Genomic DNA, 23066 nt, shown 5'->3' with positions numbered 1-23066 from the left:
TACCAAAGTCCCATGCGAATGCTTGTTCTCGCTTTCTGGTGACATTGTAAATAAGAAGTGGGCAGCATTATTTCCTGTAAATGTAAACAAACTTGTTTGTCTTAGCGATTGGCTAAACAAGAAGTAGAACTGAGTGGACTTATAGGCTCTAAAGTTTTGCATTGTTTTGTTTTTGAGTACAGTTATGTACCCAAAAAAATCTACATTTTTAAGTTGCACGTTCACGATAAAGAGATTGCTCTACAGTATTGTATAAAGTGAATTGAAAAATACTGTTGCTTTTGTTTATAATTTTTACGGTGCAAATATTTGTAATAAAAAAATAATATAAAGTGAGCAGTGTACACTTTGTATTCTGTGTTGTAATTGGAATCAGTATATTTGAAAATGTAGAAAAACATCCAAAAAAATTTAATAAATTTCAGTTGGCATTCTATTGTTTAACGGTGCGATTAATCGCGATTAATTTTTTTAATCGCAGTTAATATTTTTTAGTTAACTGCGATTAATCGACAGCCCTAGTTATAACAAATGTTTCAAACCCCAAAATCTTTTGGGGCTTTCTGATTTTAGTTACTGCTGGGGCTTTGGAAATCTGTGTGATATTTCTAGGCAAGTGGTGTCTTCCTGTGCATTTTTCTGTATTTCCAGTGTTTTTTGAAAATGTAAGCGTTTTAATACTTACAGAGTAGTTTCTAGCCTCTAATTGTAAAGCTGAAGAAAACATTCGGAATTTGGCCCGACGCCATGCTGCATCCACAGACTAGAACAATAACCTGCCCAGTTACCTTTCATGGAGTGTTTAACTCTGAAACGTAATGGCAATTTAAATGTCAACCATAACTATCTTGCTTAGCATAGTGCTTCTCAAACTTCATATTGTGGTCCATGTCTTAACGCTGAAATCCTTTCTTGCATACCTCCCCTTTCGGTATCCCGACCTCTCACACTTCCTACAGCAGCTGAAGTAGTAATAGTTCAGTGGTAAGGAGGTGAGGTTGAAATATTCTCAGGACTTGTCTATCTGGGAAAGCCAGTTATACAGGTATAGTTATGTAGGTCTATGCCCCACTCCCCTCCCCCGGTTTTGACACTTGTTGCAGTACGAGCATAAACCCCTTCCCAAGTGACATAAGCTAAGCTGAAAAAAGTCTCTCTCATATGAAATAGAGCATCCACACAGGGGCTTATGCCAGTTATATCCGTTCACATTCACTCCTTCAATTACACCAAAAACTTTCATGTGGTAGGCAAGGCCTCAGTTTAATCCGTGTGGTTGTTTGCTCAACATCCTGTAGACTTCATGCTTAAGAGGATCAGTTTCCTCTTCCTTGTCTGCAGCCTCAACTCTTTTATGAGCTTTTCAGATTAGTTAGTAGTTTGGTTTTGTCCTCCTGTAGGCTTGTTATTCTTCTAGTTCTGTTTGATTGCAGTTGAATTTACATCAAAGAATCCTCTGATTTAAAAAGATATTAAGCAGCTGCACAGGGTGTACAGAGGGGCTGCTTTTTTTTTTTTTTTTTTTTTTGGTGGGTCAAAAATTGCCTTGATGTCAAAATACTTCGTCAAATACTTTTGGACTGAGCTACAACAATCAGGAAATGTCTTCCTAGGCATCGTAGTGATAGGTCATGTCTACACAAGCGATCGTACAGTGCCACAGCTGTACTGATACGGCCGTGCCACTGTAAGATCACTTGTGTAGCCTCTCTATGCCAATGGGAGAGAGCTTTCCCGTCAACATAAAATCACCTAAATGAGCAGCGGTAGCTATGTCGGCAGAACGTGTCCCGCCGACGTAGCGCTGTGCACAGGAGTGCTTATGCCTGCAAAACTTATGTTGCTCAGGGGTGTGTGTTTTCACATCCCTGAGCGACATAAATTTTGCTGACATTGGGGTAGTGTAGACATGGCCTTTGTGGATGCAAAATAGATAACTGCTTAACTGCAGAGACAGAAACAAACTTGCTGACTGCTGTTTGATGGTTGCCAGCAGAAACATCTGTCTAATGTGATTTTCCACTAGGACTGGTGTCATCTGAAGGGACCCTCCACAAGAATAACACAATAGGTTTGAAAGATACAAATATAGTGTTCATGATCTTCACAATTGCTGGGTTGGGGGTGGAAGATTTCCAAGAGCTGGGAAATGGGAAAACCTGGGGGATTAGAAGACGCTGCAGATGTTGGGGGAAGAAATTAAATAACAAAACCAAACACAAACATATCCTCCTTCCCTGAAGAAGAAGAAAAAAGGGGGGGGAGGGAAGCAGCAACTGCGTGAAATAAAGTTTATTAGAACTTGTCTGTCTGGCTTGAATGAATTTGCCTAAAAAAAAATAAAAAAAAATAAAATGAAAAGCACATTGTTCTGGAATCCACTGTTATAGGCTTTACAGAGCTCTGCCACCTAAATAACATCATAATAATGTCCAACTCTGTTATGGCACTTTTCATCAGTAGATCTCAAAGCACTTTGCAAAGGAGATCAGTATCAGTGTCATTCATACGCAAGTCGTGAACTCTGCTTTGTTAGCTGGAAAGAATAGTAGTTTCTCATATGAAATATGCATATGCATACTTAATAAAAGGCAAGAAAAATCAAGAACAAAAAATCGAATAGACTGTCAGTGAGAGCAAGAAACCATAAACTGCTACAAAATGTAGGTGGGGCTCATCTGGGAGGAATTGGGGGGAGGTGAAAGAGTTCTCATCATGAATAATTCCACTGCTAACATGACCAGTTATTATTTGGGGCTGTCTCAGAAACACCAGATTAAGACTACGTGTTGTGTTGTGTTGTGTTGGCATAGTTATTGTTGGTCAGGCGTGCAGGGGGAAAATACCACACTGCCTCACCGACATAGCTTTGCCTGCAAAACCCCCACTGTAAACACAGCTGAGCCAATTGAAGGGTGCTGCTATCGGCATAGCTAACATCATTCAGGGAAGCAGTGTTACTATCTGACCAGAAAAACTCTTCCTTGTCGGCATAAGAAGGGTCTACTGCAAGGGGCTCACCCAGTATAGCTACCCTGACAAAGTGTGTGTTGTGTAGAAAAGGCCTATGAGCGTGTACTGTAAGCTGAACTAGAATGAACATTACCATTAACTAGATCAAATGTATTTGTGTAACTTTGCATGGTTACCTAAGGGATGCTAATGTCTGTTATACAGTTCATTTACTGTCTCAAAAAATGCAGTGATTATAATTTCATAGTTGAATAAAGTGTCCAAACGTTACCCCAAAAGAGCCAGAGCATCATATCTAATTGTATCAAGTGGAGCTGACTACAGCCACCCATCTCTTTTAATATTAAACATGCAATCTCTGAAGACTACATTTTCCCAATGTGCAATATTGCTTTGTGATTCAAACAGCCTTCATTCTGAATGAAATGGCTCATTGCATACAGTAACGACTAGTCTCCAGAGGCGATGTCACTATGCTAAAGGGTGACACTGAGCTGTTTTGATCTGCAAACATCCCTGCTCTAACATCAACTCTAAGTCAATAAACTTTTTTAAACTGAAGAGAACATTTAATGTTGCATTGCTTCATAAAATAAGGCCACTGCATACCTCTGAAAGAGGCAGAGTAACTGAACAGGAAAAGGCCGGGTCCATCAAGCCTATTTTAAAGTAGAACTGTGTAAATAAGTTGGTTTTTGGTTAACTGGTAATTCTGAAAATTCCAAAAAAAAAAAAAAAATCATGTTGGATCTAATGAAACATTTTGTTTCACTTCAAACCAAATATTTCCTTTGATATTGAGCTTTATTTTCTTTTAATTTTTAAAATAAAACTAAAGGTAATTTTAGAACAGTCCCTTTGAGTCAAATTCTAAATATTTCTGTTTGGAAAATATTGAAATAAAATGTTTTATACCTTTTCCGTTTTTTAGGGTTTTTGTTTTGTTTTTTGGACTGAAACAATTCACCCAAATCTGTACCAATTTCATGAAAAGTTTTGGTCAACCCAAATCTGCATCTTTCTTCAAAAAAATTTCTTTCCGGTCAAAATTTTTTGCCCAGTTCTACTTCTCATAATTTTCCCTTCCTTGTTTCAGTAGGACATTGACAAATAGGTTCCTCCATCTGAAGATCTGGCTGATGTTTTCAATTTACTTCTGTGTCCTCTCAACATCTTGCTGGTTTGTTTTTGGGTTTTTTTGGAGGTGTTTGAATTGCTGCTATTTCTGGATGGTTCTGATTTAACAATCTGCCTCATAAACAGAACTGGGAAGTAGCATCTTCTTGCTCTACTGGTCTTTGATTATTACAGGTAGGACAGTGATTTTGAAGGTGACTTAGTAATAGGTATAAATCTCTATAGCCTGATGGAGTGGGTCCTATGGTCTCCGTTTTGCTGTCATGTCAGATGGAGCTCCTTTAGAGTATATTTAGCTAGAAACTGCAACTTTGGCCTGATCTACACTTACAAGTTAGGTCAACTTAGTTATGTCGCTCAGGGCTGTGAAAAATCTCTGGTATAGGTGCAGATGTAGCTACTGTCGCTCCAAGAGTTGGTGGTCCTACAGCGATGGAAGAGCCCTTCCTGTTGCTGTAAGCTCCACCTGGGCTACATAGTGGGTTATGCCACATAGCTATGGTGCTATAGTCCCCGCAGTGTAGACATCGCCTTAGATACATATATTTGTGGTCTCAACTGAATCTTTCTCATTTCCCATACTATTTGGCAGCTTTCAGACAAAGATCTCAAAATGCTTCTCACATAGTAAATCTTCCCTGAGTGCATGGGTGGTGGGGTTTTTCCCAAGTACAGATGGAGTGCCTGATATCAGATGGTTAAAGGATTTCTATTCCATGTAGGTTGTTATACTGCTGTCATCACCCTAGTGTCTGAGCTACTTCCAGTTGCACATTAAGTGACGTAACAAACTTCTGTTGTGTTCTGGTGAAGGCAAAGTCAGATGTGAAACTCAAAAGTCCTGGTTCCCATTTCTCTGTGCTAACCACTAGACCATGCTCCCTGCCTCCTGCACACTAGGCAAGTGACACAAACGTGCACGTGAGCTGTGCGATCAGCTCAAGCACTTGGATACCACAGTGACCAAACCCTTCTTCCCACCCCACTCCAGAAATAGAGTCTCTGTTTTTAGACTATCTGACTCGCCGACCAGCTGTGATATAAATCAGTATCACCCTAACCTTTAGAAACTTCCCTGTGTATTACTGCACTGTCACCATCTGATTAATTAAAATCCACCCCCTAATAATACTTGGCACTTTCCTGCTGCTTCTCCCCCATGAGCTCAAAGTACATCACAAACAGCTGATGGAGCCTTCCCACCTTTTTATAAAGTTGGTGGTGCATGTGGACCCGGTAGTATAGTAGACTGGTTCCTAGCAAGGGTTGTGTAATCCCATCAGAAAAGTACATAGTAAAAAGTGACGTGGGAGAAACCTGCTATGAACATGCATGGAAAGAAAAATGGCCCTAAATAGCTTGTGGAGGTTAGGCCCTTCCGGCAGCGTCTGGAGACTTCTTCCTTTCTTCTGTGCTAGTAAATAAGTAAGGAAAAGATTATGTCACGGAATCAAGGATTCTGTGGCTTTCAGAGACCTCCATGACATTTTCTGCTTCAACCGTGGGGTTGTCAGCCGTCAAGGGCTCTGCAACCTGAGGTGCCGGAGTTGTCAGCTGCCTCAGTCGGCAGGTGCTGGACCCCCTCCACCCTCTCACACTGGGGCTTGGGTTCTCATCCCACCCCACTTAGGCTTGTCATCACCCCCACTCCCTGTTCTTTTTAGTAAAGGTCACAGGCGGGTCATGGGCTTCTGTGAATTTTTCAGAGTAGCAGCCGTGTTAGTCTGTATTCTTTTTGTGAATTTTTGTTTATTGATCGTGACCTGCCCGTGACTTTTACTAAAAATAACCGTGACAAAATCTGAACCTTATAAATAAGGTATCACTCCCTCACCTAAAATGGTGATCTGAGATATGCCTTCATGGCTTCTGACTAGGTCCAAGGCTCTCCTATCAGGATGATAGAAATAATGACTCTTTTTAAGAGCGTGTGGGGCTGCCCAAATGTCAGGAAATCACTGATTAGATTTGCCAATTTACTAGGCAGGAGAGGTTGGTCTGTCTGATATCCTTGCAACCCCTGGGGGCAACATTGCGTTCATGGTTACCTCAACTGGGCCTGACACCAGGATATGCACATATGATCTAACCAGATCCCATATGAAATTCCAAACACCTTATGTACAGCTGAGGTTATGGGAAGTCACTGGTTCTTCTCTGTGTCCAGTATCACTCTCCCACACTAGCAGCCTTCTTCCTACTTTCCTTTGGCCATTCCTTCAGCAAACTCTGTATGTAGATCATGACAAACTGTCAATTTCCTGGTCCTGCCTGTTATGCAAGTAATGTCATACCTCAAAACACGGAACTCCAGACAATCCATTTATATAGCCTTCAATATCAGTATAGGGGGCATTCTCTTATCCACCCTTTGTAACTTGCTATAGTAGTAAGCAAGGGATGGAAGTCTTTGGGATTCACATAGGTTCCTCTAAATTATTTTTCCTTTTTAATAATTTAAAAGCAAAAAACCTATCAAAGGAATTGTCTCCTGCCCTTGAGATGCATTGTATGTTTCCTGAAGAAACAGTTACTATTAGACAGTCAAAAATGTGGAAAGAGATTTTAGAATAGACTGTTTCAGTTCTACATGACTATTTTTAAGGGCTTGTATCCCACGTTCGGTGTCCTTTGGAATGGAACTGTCTTTGGCAATGGTACAACTCATTTAAACGTCACTTGTGCCTGCATGACAGAGCAAAGGAAACGCTGCCACCTGTGGGCTTTAGAAACCAGCCTGTGACTAAAATCCCTAAGGGGTTTAAATGTGGGCACTGTGTCCTCTCGTTTGACCCCGTTGGCCTTTCTGCGACCGTATCTCTTGCTCCTCCCTTCACCTCCAAGCTCCTTGAGCCTATTCCCACTCCTTCGACGTCCTCTTCTCAAATGCCATCCTGAATCTACTGCCCTCTGGTTCCATCCTCTTCATTTCACCTCTTCTGAGGGTCACCAATTACCATCTAAGACCTTGCCTGAAGTAGTATTGTAAAGGTGTGATGGTAGCTATGACACTTTCCAGTGAGGGCTGCCCGAGGCATACAGTGTCATAGTAGCATGTGTGTGTTAACGTGTGCTAACATCAGAGCTTAAATCCCAGTCTCAGCAAGGCCTTGAAACCTCTTCTCTGCTCACACCATAGTTGGTTATTTCCAAATCTACCTCTCCTGCCACCTTACATCTTGTCCTGGGTGTTCTGACACCAACTTAAACACCACGTGGCGGAAACTGAATGACATCTTTCTCCTATGCCTGACAACGTCCAGGCTGTTGTAAATCCAGACAACTCTTCATTTACAGTCTCTTTCAATTCAATCTTTTCCTTTCCATCCTGACTGCTAAATCCCTTATCTGAGCTTTGATTATGTCCTGCTTTGACTACTGCAACTTCCTCTTTTCTTGTCTCTGTCTGCTTAAAATGCTGCTACAAAAAATGTGTTTCTCCCATAGCTTTGACCGCGTCATGCCCTTTCTTAAAGATCGCTTTGGACTTCCCCTCTCCTTCTGAATCGAATGCAGGCTTCTGGTCCTTTCCGCTTCACCCCACACACATTCTTGCTCCCCTTTCTTCCTCCCACCTTACCCTTCACTCCATGCAAACCTCCTCCCTAACAGATGCATCTGTTTCTTGCCTTGCACTCTCATCTTCCTGATTTCTTCCTTTGTGTCTCTTGTGCCTGCAGTGATCTTCCACATATTGTGTCCTAGTTAACCGCCCTCTCTTCATTCACATCTCTCCTTTTAAAACTAATTTCTTCCATGAAATCTTTCAGTGATAACAGATCAGGGACAGGAATCTGAATGTCAGTGTATAACAATTCACGCACAACATGTGGCTTGCATATGTACCTGCAAATGGCCATTTCTTTGCTCCTGTCTTCCCCCCCAAGCTTTTTCAGGGACTGTGTGAGGGTTGATGAGTTAATGGTTGTAAAGTTCTTTGAGAATGTACAACATTATATAAGTGCTACATATTTATTCCTTTATTCGGTGGTTTACTGCTAGTCATGTCAGACAAGGGTACTTCATGAAACCTTTGTGTTTGGCCATAATGATTCTGACCTGATGACTAGACTCTCTACACAGAAAATTTAATTTAATAATTAAATTTAATAATAACCTCTACATAGTGTAGTGGCAGCCGTTTGTATCTTTGGTCAAACATCTCGAAGTGTGTGTGCGGGAGGGTGGGGCTGTCACTTTACCAAGGGTAATTGGATCCTGGAGGACTTCTCCCTCAACAAAGATTATCCCCTCAATGTTTGGAAGCAAGGTTTTTTATACCTCTTGTTTTAAATTTCCAGTTCCTTCTCTGCCTCCCGGTGTAGTCATCAATTGTCGCCCAAAGGGCAACTTCCATTGGGTAAGATAATTTCTGTCCCATTCTCGGTCAGTGGAGTGATCTGAGTGTGGCAGGAGAGATGGTCAACCCCATTTTATTACAATGCGTCAGTTTAGTAATGTTTGTCCTGTCATTTCTTGTCTCCCTTAACAGTAGCTATTAATGGAAGGACACGGGGTGACCAAAACAGAACACATGGACACCATTGAGGCCCATGCCGTGGCTCAGCAGGTGCAGCAGGTCCATGTGGCCACATACACAGAACACAGCATGTTGAGTGCAGATGAAGATTCACCGTCTTCTCCTGAGGACACCTCCTATGATGACTCTGATATTCTCAACTCTACTGCTGCTGATGAGGTCACTGCCCACCTGGCTGCTGCAGGTAAGCTTGCTTGGGCACTTGTGATTATTTGCCTGCTGTCCCAGGCGTTAGTTGCAAATAGCACTTGAGTGCAGTCATTTAATGTGACTGACGTCTCTTTTCACCAAACCGGGCTGGGTGGTTATTGTGCCAGGTTTAATCACAGGGCCCTGCAATGCCAACGGAATGGGTGTTGCTGTATTGAGTAATGCCATGTTGATATCCACAGTGTGGTGGAGCTGGGGAAAATATATTTGTCGTTAAAGTGCAAGTGCCAGCAGTATCTGATTGCTGCGCAGAAAGGTAAAGAAGAGGCAGAAAATTTCAAAGCGTAACCAGCTTTCATCACCCAATAAAACAGTGCGGCAAAAGAACACTAACCAAAATAACCCAATAAATCCCCCACAGCCCAGACTAGGACGGAAACTGGCACATCTTTAGCCTCACCTAAGAAGATGCCACTTATGGGCTTGGGCATATTTTAAGTAGGAAAACATTCCAAAGTCATAGGCCTTTTCCAGTGAAGCTCCTACCTCCTGTCCTTGAAATCATGGATTGGTCCTAACCCTATTGGCCTCAAGCATAGGAGCAGATAACCAGTCACAGACTGGCCTAACATCATTTCTATGCCAAAGTAAAACCTTGGCGTGCACGTGCTGAACAAAAAGCAACCTGTGAAGCTGTGGATGTTTACTAAATTTTGTTACAGAGTGGTAGCCGTGTTAGTCTGTATCAGCAAAAAGAACAAGGAGTCCTTGTGGCACCTTAGAGACGAACAAGTTTATTTGAGCATAAGCTTTCGTGGGCTAAAACCCACTTCATTGGATGTATGCAGTGGAAAATACAGTGGGGAGATTTATATACACAGAGAACATGAACCAATGGGTGTTGCCATACACACTATAACGAGAGTGATCAATTAAGGTGAGCTAATATCGGCAGGAGAAAAAAACCTTTTGTAGTGATAATCAGGATGGCCCATTTCCAACAGTTGACAAGAAGGTGTGAGTGACAGTAGGGGGGGAAAATAAGCATGGGGAAATAATTTTCCACTGCATGCGTCCAATAAATTGGATTTTAGCAGGTGGAACTTGCAGCCCAAATGAGATTTATCTGGTTTGGATTAATAACCAGATTGCTAAAATGCCTCCGAAGCAGAGGGGGTGGAGGGGTTATCATCAGTTGTCTTGTAGGTCTGCCAACGTATCAGGTAAAATTTTGAAAAGGAAGTTAATGCAAAAAAGGAAATAGAAGGGTTGTTGTCCACGCACCCAATCCCTCCCCCTTTGTCCTGGAGCCACAGAGCACTGGGACTGGCCAGAAAACAAGAATTGCATTTTGCAAAAAAAAAAATTTGAGGTTTTGACATTTGTTTTTGTTCTGAGTTGAAATGAAACAGAGACCTTTCATGAAAAAACGAGAGAGAGAGAGAGAGAGAGCATGCGACCGACCATCTCCAGAATTGCCAATAGCTTGAAGGTCCCTGCTCTGACTGATTTGAACCCGAGAAACCCTCCTGATGAAAATGCCTTCAAAAAATTGGCCACCAGCACCCCCTTTTCTTAGGAGAAGGCATTAAGAGCAATCAAATGCCTGGATTCTGGTTTCTTCAGGGTCCATCTGTACCTTCTGTTCCTTCCTCTCTGGAAGTCGGTATTCTTTGTGTCACCACAGTGTTTTTCACACCACCACCCAATTCTGGGATTGCAAACTGAGGCTGCTGACTAAGAGGTGGCTGAAACCAAATTCCTTATTTTTTATTCCCAAATATTCTCCTGACTTCCCTCATTCACAGTTTAGTTCCACTCTCACCTACATCCCAGACCTTACTGCATCCTTCCAGTCCACAGTGATGCCAGTTTTGCACTCCGTTTTTTCCTTCTCCAGCTCCTGTCTCCAGGCCTTTTTCAATTCCATTCTTTCCTTAGAGTGTAGGCTCTTTGGGGCAGGGGTTGTCATTTACTATGTGTTTGTACAGTGCCAAGTACAATGGAGCTATGACCTGGTTGAGGCCTCTAGGTGATCCTGGAGCACCTACCACTGTGGAGTCCTGGGCCACAAATAAAAAAATAATAGTACAAATACTAAATAATGGCTGGTTACAGAGTAGCAGCCGTGTTCGTCTGTATCCGCAAAAGGAACAGGAGGACTTGTGGCACCTTAGAGACTAACAAATGTATTAGAGCCTAAGCTTTTTGTAGCTCATGAAAGCTTATGCTCTAATAAATTTGTTAGTCTCTAAGGTGCCTCAAGTACTCCTGTTCTTCTTTTTATAAATAATGTCTGTCCAGTGCATGGAGTTACCTCCTAATTCTGGTAAGCAAAGTCACCATTAGATCCCTCCTGACATCTCACTTCTCCTTCAGTGTCCTCAAGCTGCGGGGTCACAGTAACAGTTATTCAAAACCAAACAAATGGAAAAAAAATAAACCAAATTCTTCCTTCTCCTGGATTTCTCAATGTCCCATCTTCGGCAGAGCTTTTAATTAAGTGCATGCTATAAAATTCTAGGACTGGCCACCAGAGGGCAGCCTAGCAATAAGAATTGATAGACTCCGAAGACGGCTGTTCTGTTTCTGATCTCCAGCCCTGTCTCTCCGTAGAGATTAAGAGTCATAATGAATTTAGAATAGAATTGGAAGGTCACACAACTTGCTAAAGTTGCCTTTGTCCTTTCTGTTTAACTTTTGCCTTCCCTCACTCACCAGCTTGCCCTAACACCACACAAGTGATGCCTACCCCTACTATAGGTTGGTGTTATCAGGTCATGTCATGTGAAATTCAGTGGGCTGGTAATCCAGTCTGCAATGTCATGTGGGTCTTGTATGTCATCTTACACTTTCCAGTACAAAGCCTATGTATTGTTCTGATTCCACTTGTGGAGGGCCTGGGCTGGATTTTCTTTGTCTTAGTTAATGTGACTACCCAATTAACCAGCAACAGCAGACTACCTCAGGAGTGCTGGTCAGCCCCTCCATAATCTGCCCATTCTTCACAGGCTTGGCAGAGATGAGAAGCAATAGCTGAGATTTGAATTTTGTTCTTCCCATTAAATGCACATGGCACTAGTCTGGGGTCACCAATAATATGACGCTTAATATGTCTGTAGCAATTCATGTTCAAAGAGTTTTATAACCGTAAGCTAATTGAGTTTTGCAACACCCTTGTAAAACCAGTTATGAAGTATTTCCATTTTGCATATGGGGAAACTGAGGCGCAGAGGTTGTGACTTGTTCAAGAGTCAAATAGCAAGTCATTAATGGAGCCAGAATCAGAGCCCAGGGCTTCCTGACTCCAAGCCCTGTCCTCATTCCTCCAGACTATTAACAAAAACGGAGAAAACTGCCCCTTCCCTGAGTTCAGTGTGCAGAGGGCCAAGCTGCTTGCTGCAGGAAATCTGGTTTTGAAGTTTGCTTTTGAAAGTTTTAATTTTAACTCTGCGTTTTGGTGCTTCCCTGCTGCTCTGCAGATCACTATTACCGGGGCATTACTGTGGCCTGTCAAGTGGAGGGCCCGGAGCTGGAGAGCATAAAGCAATGTCCATCCTGCAGTGATGTTGGTGCCGCATCAGAAGATTTTTACTGTTCATAATGCTTTCAACAGTAATGCTTAAAGCAGCTTCAGCAGGGGTTTATTTTAAAGGGTTGTTGCCAAATAGGTTAACAATACCCTTGTGCAGAACGGTGCTAACTGCATCACCCATACAATAATACTTAATCCTGCCATGAGTGCAGGGGACTAGGCTAAATGACCTCTCAAGGTTCCTTCCAGTCCTATGATTCTGTGTCTGTGACTTTTTTTTTCATTTTCATTTTATAATTGCAATAATCTTAGGGCAGGGCATTTCCTGGTGTTAATGGCCACTGCTTGTATGTCAAGCTTTTACCTCCCCTCCCTCAGCGGGTCAGTAATCGCTAAGGGATGTTCTGCACCTTGATCATTATAGTTTATGTGAGTCAGCTGGATTTGCGTACATTTCAGTACAGTGGAACCTCAGAGTTACGAACACCTGGTAACTCTGAAATGTTTGTAACTCTGAACAAAACGTTATGGTGGTTCTTTCAAATGTTTACAACTGAACATTGACTTAATACAGCTTTGAAACTTTACTATGCGGAAGAAAAATGCTGCTTTTAACCATCTTCATTTACATGAAACAAGCACAGAAACAGTATCTTTACCTTGTCAAATCTTTTTTTTTTAAATTTCCCTTTATTTTTTTAGTAGTTTTTTTAACACAGTACTGTCCTGTATTTGCTTTTTTTGGGGGGCGGCGTCTCGCATCTATCCTGCTGCCTAATAGCATACTTCCGGTTCCAAAATAGGTTTGTGGTTGACCAGTCAGTTTATAACTCTGATGTTTGTAATTCTGAGGTTCTACTGTACTTGCAGTAGCCAAACACAGGTGCATGTGGTGTGATTCCCTTGAGCCAACTCCTCAGTCACAGAGAAATCTAATAACCTGGATTTGAATTGTAGACGTTAAAGATAGAAAATCCCTTTTATGTTGACCAGTTCATTTCTTCCCTAGTCCTAGTGCAGGATTATTCCTGGCTAGAGTATGTTCTCCAGTACTGTGGTTTTTTGTAGGGGTCCTCCTAGGTTTTACTCTGTTTAAATTCTCTCTTTTAAGAGCATAAAAATAGCCCTATTGGGTCAGCCCAATTGTCCATCTAGCTTAGTATCCTGTCTTCTGACAGTGGCCGGTGTCGGGTGCCCTAGAGGTAATGAACAGAACAGGCAATCATTGAGTGATCCATCCCCTGTTGTCCTGTCCCAGCTTCTGGCAGTCAGAGACTTAGGGATACCCAACGCATGGGGTTGCATCCCTGACTCCTCTTGGCTAATAGCCATTGATGGACCTATCCTCCATGAATTTATCCCATTCTTTTTTTAACCCAGTTATACTTTTGGCCTTCACAACATCCCCTGGCAATGAGTTCCACAGGTTGACTGTGTGTTGTTTGAAGAAGTACTTCTTTTTGTTTGTTTTAAACCTGCTGCCTATTAATTTCATTAGATGATCCCTGGTTCTTGTGTTATGTGAAGGGTTAATAACACTTCCCTATTCACTTTCTCCACACCAGTCATGATTTTATAGACTTCTATCCTATCCTCCCTTAGTCATCTCTTTTCTCAGCTGGACAGTCGCTGTCTTTTTAATCTCTCTTCGTATACCTCAGTCATTTTTATTGCCCTTCTCTCTACTTTTTCCAATTCTAATTTATCTTTTGTGAGATGCGGCAACCAGAACTGCACACAGTATTCAAGTTGTGGGCGTACCATGGATTTATTTAGTAACATGATATTTTCTGTCTTTTCTATCCTTTTCCTAATGGTTCCTAACATTCTGTTCGCTTTTTGATTGCCGTTGCACATTGAGCGGATGTTTTCAGAGAACTATCCACGGTGACTCAAATCTCTTTCTTGATTAGTAACAGCTAATTCTCATCATTTTGTATGTATAGTTGGGATTATGTTTTCCAATGTGCATTAGTCAACATTGAATTTTAGCTGCCATTTTGTTGCCCAGTCACCCAGTTGAGTGAGATCCTTTTGTAGCTCTTTGTGACCAGCTTTGGACTTAATTATCTTGAGTTCTTTAGTATTGCCTGCAAACTTTGCCACCTCCCTGTTTAGCCCTTTTTCCAGATCATTTATGAATATGTTGAACAGCACTGGTCCCAGTACAGATACTTGGGGGACCCCGCTATTTACCTCTCTGCATTCTGAAAACTGGCCATGTATCCCTATCCTTTGTTTCCTATTTTTTCATCCATCAGTTTTTTGATCCATGACAGGGCCTTCGCTCTCATCCCATGACTGCTTACTTTGCTTAAGAGGCTTTTGTGAGGGACCCTGTCAATGGCTTTCTGAAAGTCCAAGTACACTATATCCACTGGATCACCATTGTCCACATGTTTGTTGACCCCCTCAATGAATTCTAATAGATTGGTGAGGAATGGTTTCCCTTTACAAAAGCTATGTTGACTCTTCCCCAACCATATTGTGTTCACTGATGTGTCTGATAATTCTGTTCTTTATTATAGTTTCAACCAATTTGCCTGGTACTGAAGTTAGGCTTACTGGCCTATAATTGCCAGGGTCGTGTCTGGAGCCTTTTAAAAAAATTGACGTTACAGTAGCTGTCCTCCAGTCATCTGGTACAGAGGTTGATTTAAGCCATAGGTTACATACCACAGGTAGTAATTCTGCAGTTTCATATTTAAGTTCCATCAGAACTCTTGGGTGAATATCATCTGGTCCTGGTGACTTATTACCAGGAATCCTAGAAATCCGTTTGCCATGGAATTACGTGGAATTTGCTTTTTTTACAGAGAATCTTTAGTTTTACATTTTGTGAAAAAATAAGAACATATATTAACTATTAACTACATTTTATTGAAAGTTAGGATGACCATGTTTCCCAAAGTGAAAACGGGACACCATGTGGGGCTGGCCTGAGCCACCGAAGCCAACAGCCTGAGCCCCAGCATCTGGCATCACCTCCCCCGTCCCCCTCTCCAACATTCCTCTGAGCCCCCTGTAGGGTGCATGTCCCACTTTCTTTTGGCAAAACTGGGCATTTGTCCCATTTGCAAACAGGACAAAAGCCCAGTTTTGCCAAAAAAGTTGGGACGTTCAGGACAGGGCTTAAAAAGGGGACTGTCCCAGCCAAAACAGGACGCATGGTCACCCTAGTTCAACTGATACCTATATATAGTGTGGCTAGGGGAACTAAAGTTCAGCATTTCATTTTAATCGCAGGAAAATGTGGATTTTTATTTTTATTGGGGAATTTTGTTTTTGTATCACGGAAAAGTAGGATCCATGCTTATTATTGTGTAATTTATTAATTTGTTCCCAAACCTCCTCTAGGGACATTTCAATCTGGGACAGTTCCTCAGGTTTGTCACCTTAAAAGATTGGCTGAGGTGTGGGAATCTCCCCCATATCCTTTGCAGTGAAGACAGATGCAAAGTATTCATTTAGCTTCTCCACAATGGCCTAGTTTTCTTTGTGTGTTCCTTTAGCACCCTGATTATCCAGTGGCCCCACTGACTGCAGCACTTGGGTTATTTTTGTAGCTGGGGGAAGACGACAAACAATCCCGAATAGTAATTACATAATTGGGAGGAGAATTCTGTGAAATGAAATATGCAGTGTTCACTGGAGGCCTAACTTTAGGCCTAACAACATGGACAGAGTTTCTTGAAATATCCCTCTGATCCCTGCGGGGAAGGAAGTTTTAGTGTTTTGCAATGAATTCTGGCTACTTTGGTCCAGATGAGGGTAAAAGCCCCATTATTTATTTATTTATTTATTTATTTGTATTACCTGAGCCCTTCAGAACTTGTTCCAGTTGGCATAATGGTCACTTCTCTATCTTGTACAGTTAATAGATTGTGCGCTGATTCACCATTTGTGGTTTGGTTCCAGGCCCGGTGGGAATGGCAGCAGCTGCCGCCGTGGCAACAGGTAAAAAACGAAAGCGACCTCATGTGTTTGAGTCCAACCCATCCATCCGCAAGAGGCAGCAGACACGTTTATTACGGTAAGGACCTCTATTGCAGCTGCCTGTGGCTTCTGCATGCTAACAACCATGTCCATTTCTGTTTGTGCCTTTCCAAAACCCCTTTGTTGTTGAGGGATCAGGGACTGGCCACATATTGCTCAGCTGAGGGCATCTTTGGCAATTTGCATGGAACCTGAGGGCTGCACTTAATTTGCAAAAATGGATCAGATTGCAGCTGTTCTCTGCTTTAATATGGTAGTGTGACCCACAGAGACTGGAGTCACCATTCTGATAGTATTCACTATTTATTTCTATTCCTGTCTGATCAGAAATTTAGTCCACGTCATCCTAATTACCATCTTGCTTTTTTCCATTTAAATTCTTAACTACTGCTAAAGCCATTATCTTGAGAACCACTGGAGCTGCAATATCCCAGCTCTGGAATGGTATAAACCATTCACCACCATCACGAGGGATGCATCTTTATTCAGTATTTTTATTGTATTATTGAATGGGGCCTCTCACAAGTCTTCCCAATAGTTCCACAAGATGGAAATGAGCTAACGCTTGTCCTTGCACTCCCTCTTCTAGCACAGCTGAGGTGGCACATAGCAGAGTGCGTCACATACTGGGTATTTTCAATAAAAATGTCCTGGGTGAAACTTCATTATAGGGGCATCAGCTCTTTCTTCCCTTTTCTGCCACAAATGACTTGGGTAGAACACTGGCAAAGCATGTCAGTTCCACGCATTCTGTCAGTTTGACAATCAGAAGAATTTTGCCATTTTGTCAAAATAGTTAAATAGTCAATGTTTGTCCACTTAAATCGGTGTGCGAGCCAGATGGGAGCTGGTGCATTGTCTCTGACACTGGAGCTTCTGTATGGTGTCACGTGATGACAGCTTTCAGCAGTACATTCACTGCTGAAGGGGGCTCAAAAATGCCCATTTGAATTGATAACCTTAATGTCGCATAAAGTGGCAACTTACATGGTGAGAACTGCTCTTCCTCCCCTATATAAACTTTCTACGATCCGCTCTAGCAAAGTCACTGCCATTTTCTTGTCAATTCTCTCACATCATTTAAATGTTAATACAAGGAAAGAAGTGGTAAGTATGAGTGTTTCCCCATGGAGGGACCATCCCAAAGGAACTCACTGATATAACAGGTGGCTGAATATACACATTTCCCTTAGCCAGCTGTTGCAATGTCTCTGTTTCTTGCTTACCCCGCTTCAGTTATGGTTTTGTGCAGGATTGAAGTACCAGTGAATTATTCAGCATTGTTGTGGGTGCTGAACATAAAATAGTTGGGGTGTGTGTGGGATTTTTTATCTGTAAAATATTTCAAAGTGCTCTGCCTATACATTCTGTATTGTTAGTCAGTGGATGACTGTAGCTTGTTCCTCCCTCTTTGTTAACTGATCATCCACAGGCGTCAGAAGATTAATTTCTCCCCAGTGTTGCATGATTGGTCAAGTGCGTCATAGAGGTTTTCTTGACATCCTATAAGACATCGAGTGTTGGTCATTGCTAGAGACAAGATTCCCAGACATGATGGGCCCAATGGTTTGATCTGATGTGGCATATCCTCTGTGCCCTTAACTTCACTGCTGAGAGATAAATGTTCATTTCTTTCCTCTCTCTGCTTTGCTTTGCTTTACTTTTTCATGAACATGTTCCTTGTGAAAACTAGAAATGCCATAGCTGAGCTGTAGTCTGGCAAAAGGGAGCATAGCAGGCCCGTGGGAGCAAACGGGTGCTTGTGTGGCCACTGTTACTCACCAGGATTTCCTTTCACAGCTGCTTTTGGAATGGGCAGTGTCAAGAGGAGGGATTATAATCTGAAGGACAGTGGCTGCAATGGGCCTTAATTTTATCGTCTCCCCTCCCCTTGTTTTCTTCCCCTGTTTCAGGAAGCTCCGCGCCACACTAGATGAATATACCACCAGAGTGGGGCAGCAGGCCATTGTTCTTTGCATATCCCCCTCCAAACCCAATCCTGTTTTTAAAGTGTTTGGTGCTGCACCATTGGAGAATGTGGTAAGTCTCCCTGGGAAGGGGAAAAGGATCTAAGATTAGTTGTTTGCTTTCTGTGCATGTTTCATCTTGGCTTACAGTTCTCCAAAGAGCCAGTCAGTGGTGTCAGCTTCAGGTTTAAAAAACACATACACCTGGAGCCACAAGATCAAATCCCGGCATAGTGAATAATCTCCCGAATCGGGGCTTTCAGATAAGGCCTTAATACTAACATCCCACCTGCTCCATTTAAATGCTAAAGGATCCCTGTCACTTCTCATAAAAGAGGAGTTTAGCTTAGTGTTATAGACCAAAATTTCCCCTTTCTCCATTTCTGTGCTGTGAGCTGATTGTGCATCTGGATGCTGCCTTCACCCTAGAGATGGCTGCATTCAGTGCTATTCTGTCTACCATGTGGAGTACTTTGCCTGGGGAGCTATGGAATGAGATCAGGGCTTAGAGCCTGTATTGCTCCGCACCAGTGAGCTTTGGGCTAGGCTGAGGTAAGATGGGAAGGATCTGACAGTACCACCATGGATAGCTGTCTTGAATGGTCAGGTGCGTGGTGGGAGGAGGGAAGGGATTTAGTGGGACTTCTGGGATCAAAGACGTGCGTGTTGTTACATTGCTCTCGTTTAGCTATGATTACGGGATGTTACTTACAGATTTATTTCCCAACCACTGGTATATGTAGCAGTTCTGGGACTTTAATCTTTAGCCACTGGTGCTTGGGCTGGCCAGCAACCCCTCAGCCGGTAGTCCCTGCTGCAGTTCCTCTCAACCCTGAAAGATGAGCGTGCAGATCTGCCTCTGTGCTGAGCTACATACATCACCAAATCTCCTGCCCTATTTCCTGTGACGTGCTGTATCTTACGATGCAGCTTGGCTGCTCCAGGCCTTACTCTTGTGGGATCTGGGGTTTGAAGCAACCCAGGCTCCATTGTGTCTTAGGTTAGAGGAGTGTATCCAGTTCAGTAGGAGGGAAGCCGTGCTGGTGCACCTGAGGCTGGACATGCAGTGGGAGGGTGGGGCCTCAGGGAGTCACTGGCTGGTACTGCTGAGGTCTCAATCTGGCAAACCAGTAATTACCTGGAATAGTTGGAGACCGCCAATTTCCAGGACAGTCAGGAAGGACTGGACTCTGCTGGTAAGTAGAAAGGGTTTAAAATCGTCTCGGCTGTCAGTGATTCCAGCCAGCCTCGAATGAGCTTCCTTGAGCCTTGCAGGAAATGAGGGGATCATCCTGATTGCAACAGCACCATTGCTTCCAAACTTTTATTAAAAGCATTCTCATGCCCCCCCTTGGTGGTGTTACTTGGAGTTTCATCATTTCTCTTTCATGCAGCCCTGTGGGGCCAGTGGGTATTTTTACCTACCAGCTGTGGCATTGTTTGCTCACTCAGTTCTGCAGTGTCTTGGGGACGGTGAACAGCCCCTCCTCCGGTTACCTAGCACCCTTGCCTCTCTTGTTGCTCTTTACCTTGTTTACCTGAGCCTAATGATTCCCCACAGGTGCGCAAGTACAAGAGCATGATCCTGGAAGACCTGGAGTCAGCCCTAGCGGAGCATGCCCCTGCGCCACAAGAGGTTAACTCCGAGCTGCCACCCCTAACCATCGACGGAATTCCTGTCTCGGTGGACAAGATGACCCAGGTAAGCAGCCAAGGAAGGTGGAAACTTGGAAGAAGAAATGAAGAGGCGTTTTAAAGCCTGTTGATTTTGCAGTGGAGTGTATGCCTGCGTCCTAAGGGACACTTAATCCTGTCTCTCTGGTGGGACCATAGTGGGCCAGGTAATAGGTGTGAATCTTTATCACTGGTGCTCCTTTCCATATGAAATTGAACAAATCCTAGTGAGGGCTAGAGCACAGATTGCTGGGACTCCTCCCCCACCTTTCCCCATGGGATCATTGTCGTGCTCCATCAGCTATGAATGGAGGAGCTGTCAGTCCTGCACCTGTATCAGGAAGGTGGCTTATTACTTGTCAGTAGAGTCCCCTTTTAGTTTTCCCCCCTTGACTTAAACTGTGTGCCTTGGTTTTTCTCCTCTCGCTGATGCTGTGGGTGGAAGCAGAAGGAAACCCACTGATAGTTATGTTCCAGGGCAAACCCCACTCTCCCACCTTCGGGGTAGGGGTGAGCTGCTAATACCTGGTAGTTACAGTGAGTCATCTGCAATAGGGGTCGGGGAGACTCCTCGTCCTCTCATGACCCAGTCCTTGTCTGAGCAGTGTTGCATTGGTGGTCCTATCTCTGGGAGAAAAGGGGAGGGGGCTCTGAAGGAAACTTCCCCTGTGTGGGGAAGGATCAGTAGTCTTGTATAAAAAGAAAAGGTGTATTTGTGGCACCTTAGAGACTAACCAATTTATTTGAGCATAAGCTTTCGTGAGCTACAGCTCACTTCATCGTGTAAATCTCCTCTCTCCCTTGGCGGTGGCAGGGACAGGAGAGGAGGGAAGGGTGCGACAAACACTCTGTAAAGGAGCTAAGTAAAAGGCTCTGCATGTGCTCATCTAGGCAGATTGATCTATCAAAACAAATCGCAAATGCCCAGACCCAGCTCTGCACTGGGAGGCAGAAACTTAGAGAGGAACATGAGTGAGTGAGACTTGGGGTGAGGGTGGTCAGCAAGTTAGATATGGGTTTATCGTGTGATATGTAAACAGAAGGTCAGAGTGCTTCGGGAGAAGAGTTGGCGCAGAGAGTGGTCGGAGCAGTGAAGAGGAAGGTTTTCACCTCAACAGTGGTGACATTGTGAGGAAGAGACAGAGAAGAAATTGGTGCTAGTGGAACAGAGGGAAAGGAGATTAGAGAGAGATGAGGTTGACTAGAGAAAATCCACAATTTGCAGCTATTGCAGTGAGGTAGAAATGTCAAGAAGCTTTCCCTTTTTTTGCTGCAGGATGTAGGCACACATAAAAATAGCTGCTATTAAAAAGAAAAATTTTTGTCCAGTCAACTCGATGGCCGTTAGTGTTGCATTTCATCATCAGAACAATATAAAAATGTCAACTTTCATTCTAGTAAACCGCCCACATGGATTTTCTACATGGAAGGTATTTAATTTTTATGCTAGTGTTGGAAATGAGAGCAACACTTCAAATTCAAGAGTTGTTTAAGTTTTACCCCCTAACTCTCCAAACATGGTTAGACAACCTCAGCTCTTTAATCTGTACTTTCTGTTTAAAAAAAAAACTTCTTGTGTTAAATCTAAAATATAAGCAGTTCTGTTTCCTCTAGGTATGAAGTGGCCTTGGCTGTTAAGAAAATTCTGTGGTTTTGAAACAATTATTCTGTGCACAGGTCTGGCCGAGGCAGGTGGGGTGTTGACTGCTCTGTGTTGCCATGTGTGAGATGTGACTTTGATTTCAGGTTCTTTGTGCTTAGTCTTCTAGCTCAGAACTTATTCGCTGTTAAGGTGGCACCTTGTGAGTCCTTCTGCAAAAGCTCCTTTGGCTGATCTGTTAGCACGGTTGATGATTTCCTAAATCAGATTGCTAGCTTTTCAGAGGGAGGGGCCTTTCTTACTATGTGTTTGTACAGTACCCTGTACAAGGGGGCCCAGATCCTAAACAGGGTTCAGTAGGCACTCACTGCTATCGCAGTATAAATAATGAGGAGTACGTGTACAGAGGGGATTGCTGACTGCTCCAATGCACTCTGCTGCTAACCTTCCCTAATCTCTCTGCCCCTCCTCTTTTTATTAGTGGTGGAGCAGTTGTATTCTGGCGTTCTCTATTGGAGCAGCATTCTCTGGCAATAAGTATGCAAACTGTTGATGCAACAGTAAAGTAACTTACAAGGCACCTTATTTTGAGATCTCGTGTACCCATCATGCTTAAGTAACTGCCTAATTAGGAATATCTTTCTTGCTGGAATGATACTGTTTGTATAAACAGCTTTATTGCAGTGGTGTTGAATTTCTCCCAAGCTGTAGACAGATGTAGCTCTTGCACTTGTACCCTCATCCCCATAGACGGATAGAAGTGTCAGACTGGAGGGGTCCTCGAGAGGTCATCTTGTTCAGGCCCCAGCACTCAAGGCAGGACTAGGTAATAAATACCATTCTCTGTTTGTTGTGGATAGTGCGCAGATCATCTGTCTGCGGACAGGTGGTCACGTTGATGCTCTTGTCTCTGCTTTCCCATCTGTAAAATGGGGGTGACTTCATAAATCAGGAATGGGCAACTTAATGGAAGTAGAGAGCCACACGATCCACTGAAACTCTTTGGCAGGCCGAAGGGGTAATGCAGGGGGAGTGTCAGGTCCTGCCTTGGGCCTGTGATACAATGGTGGAGGGGGGTGAGGCCTGGGGGGTGAGGTTGGAGAACAAGCCCACCCTGAAGTCATCCCTCCGCAGCAGCTCCTATCCTGCGGTACTGTCCCAACTCCCTGCTCTGGCTCATTGGTTCTTGCAATAGCGTGTAAGTGAAGCGCTCCCTGCACAACGCCCTACACCCTTCCTGGTGCCTCTGAATCACCTGCCCCAAGCTGGGCTGTGGCAGGCTAAATAAAATGATCTGGTGGGCTGCCAGGTGCTCATCACTGTCCTAAACATTTATAAAATACTTCGAGAGCCTTGGATGGGAGAGGGCCACACAAGGACAAAGTATTATTAAATATTGCCAGGCTACAAACTCTCCGTGGGATCTGAAAATCCACCTGTGGTCTTTCTGCCTGTTAAAGTTAACAAAGATGCTACATTTGGATCACAGCTGAC

At 43.3% G+C, this 23066-nt stretch overlaps 1 protein-coding gene across 4 annotated transcripts in view; it reads left to right on the top strand.

The window, feature by feature from the left end:
• Positions 1-23066, top strand: part of NRF1 (nuclear respiratory factor 1) — a 105614-nt gene that overhangs the window by 20750 nt on the left and 61798 nt on the right. For 2 of the 4 annotated variants that reach the window (XM_037889414.2, XM_037889415.2), the window contains exons 2-5: positions 8606-8834; positions 16254-16368; positions 18245-18371; positions 19860-20000. In XM_037889414.2, the coding sequence (XP_037745342.1) occupies positions 8612-8834; positions 16254-16368; positions 18245-18371; positions 19860-20000 (606 nt within the window). In that variant the 5' untranslated portion in view covers positions 8606-8611. Of the gene's footprint in view, positions 1-8602; positions 8835-16253; positions 16369-18244; positions 18372-19859; positions 20001-23066 lie in introns of all 4 variants that reach the window. The other 2 variants (XM_037889416.1, XM_037889418.2) reach the window with 1 other exon arrangement.

This window comes from Chelonia mydas, chromosome 1, assembly GCF_015237465.2.
Source record: "Chelonia mydas isolate rCheMyd1 chromosome 1, rCheMyd1.pri.v2, whole genome shotgun sequence".
Taxonomy (NCBI): domain Eukaryota; kingdom Metazoa; phylum Chordata; order Testudines; family Cheloniidae; genus Chelonia; species Chelonia mydas.
The sequence above is the reverse complement of the archived record's forward strand: the minus strand, read 5'-3'. Positions and strand labels throughout refer to the sequence as shown.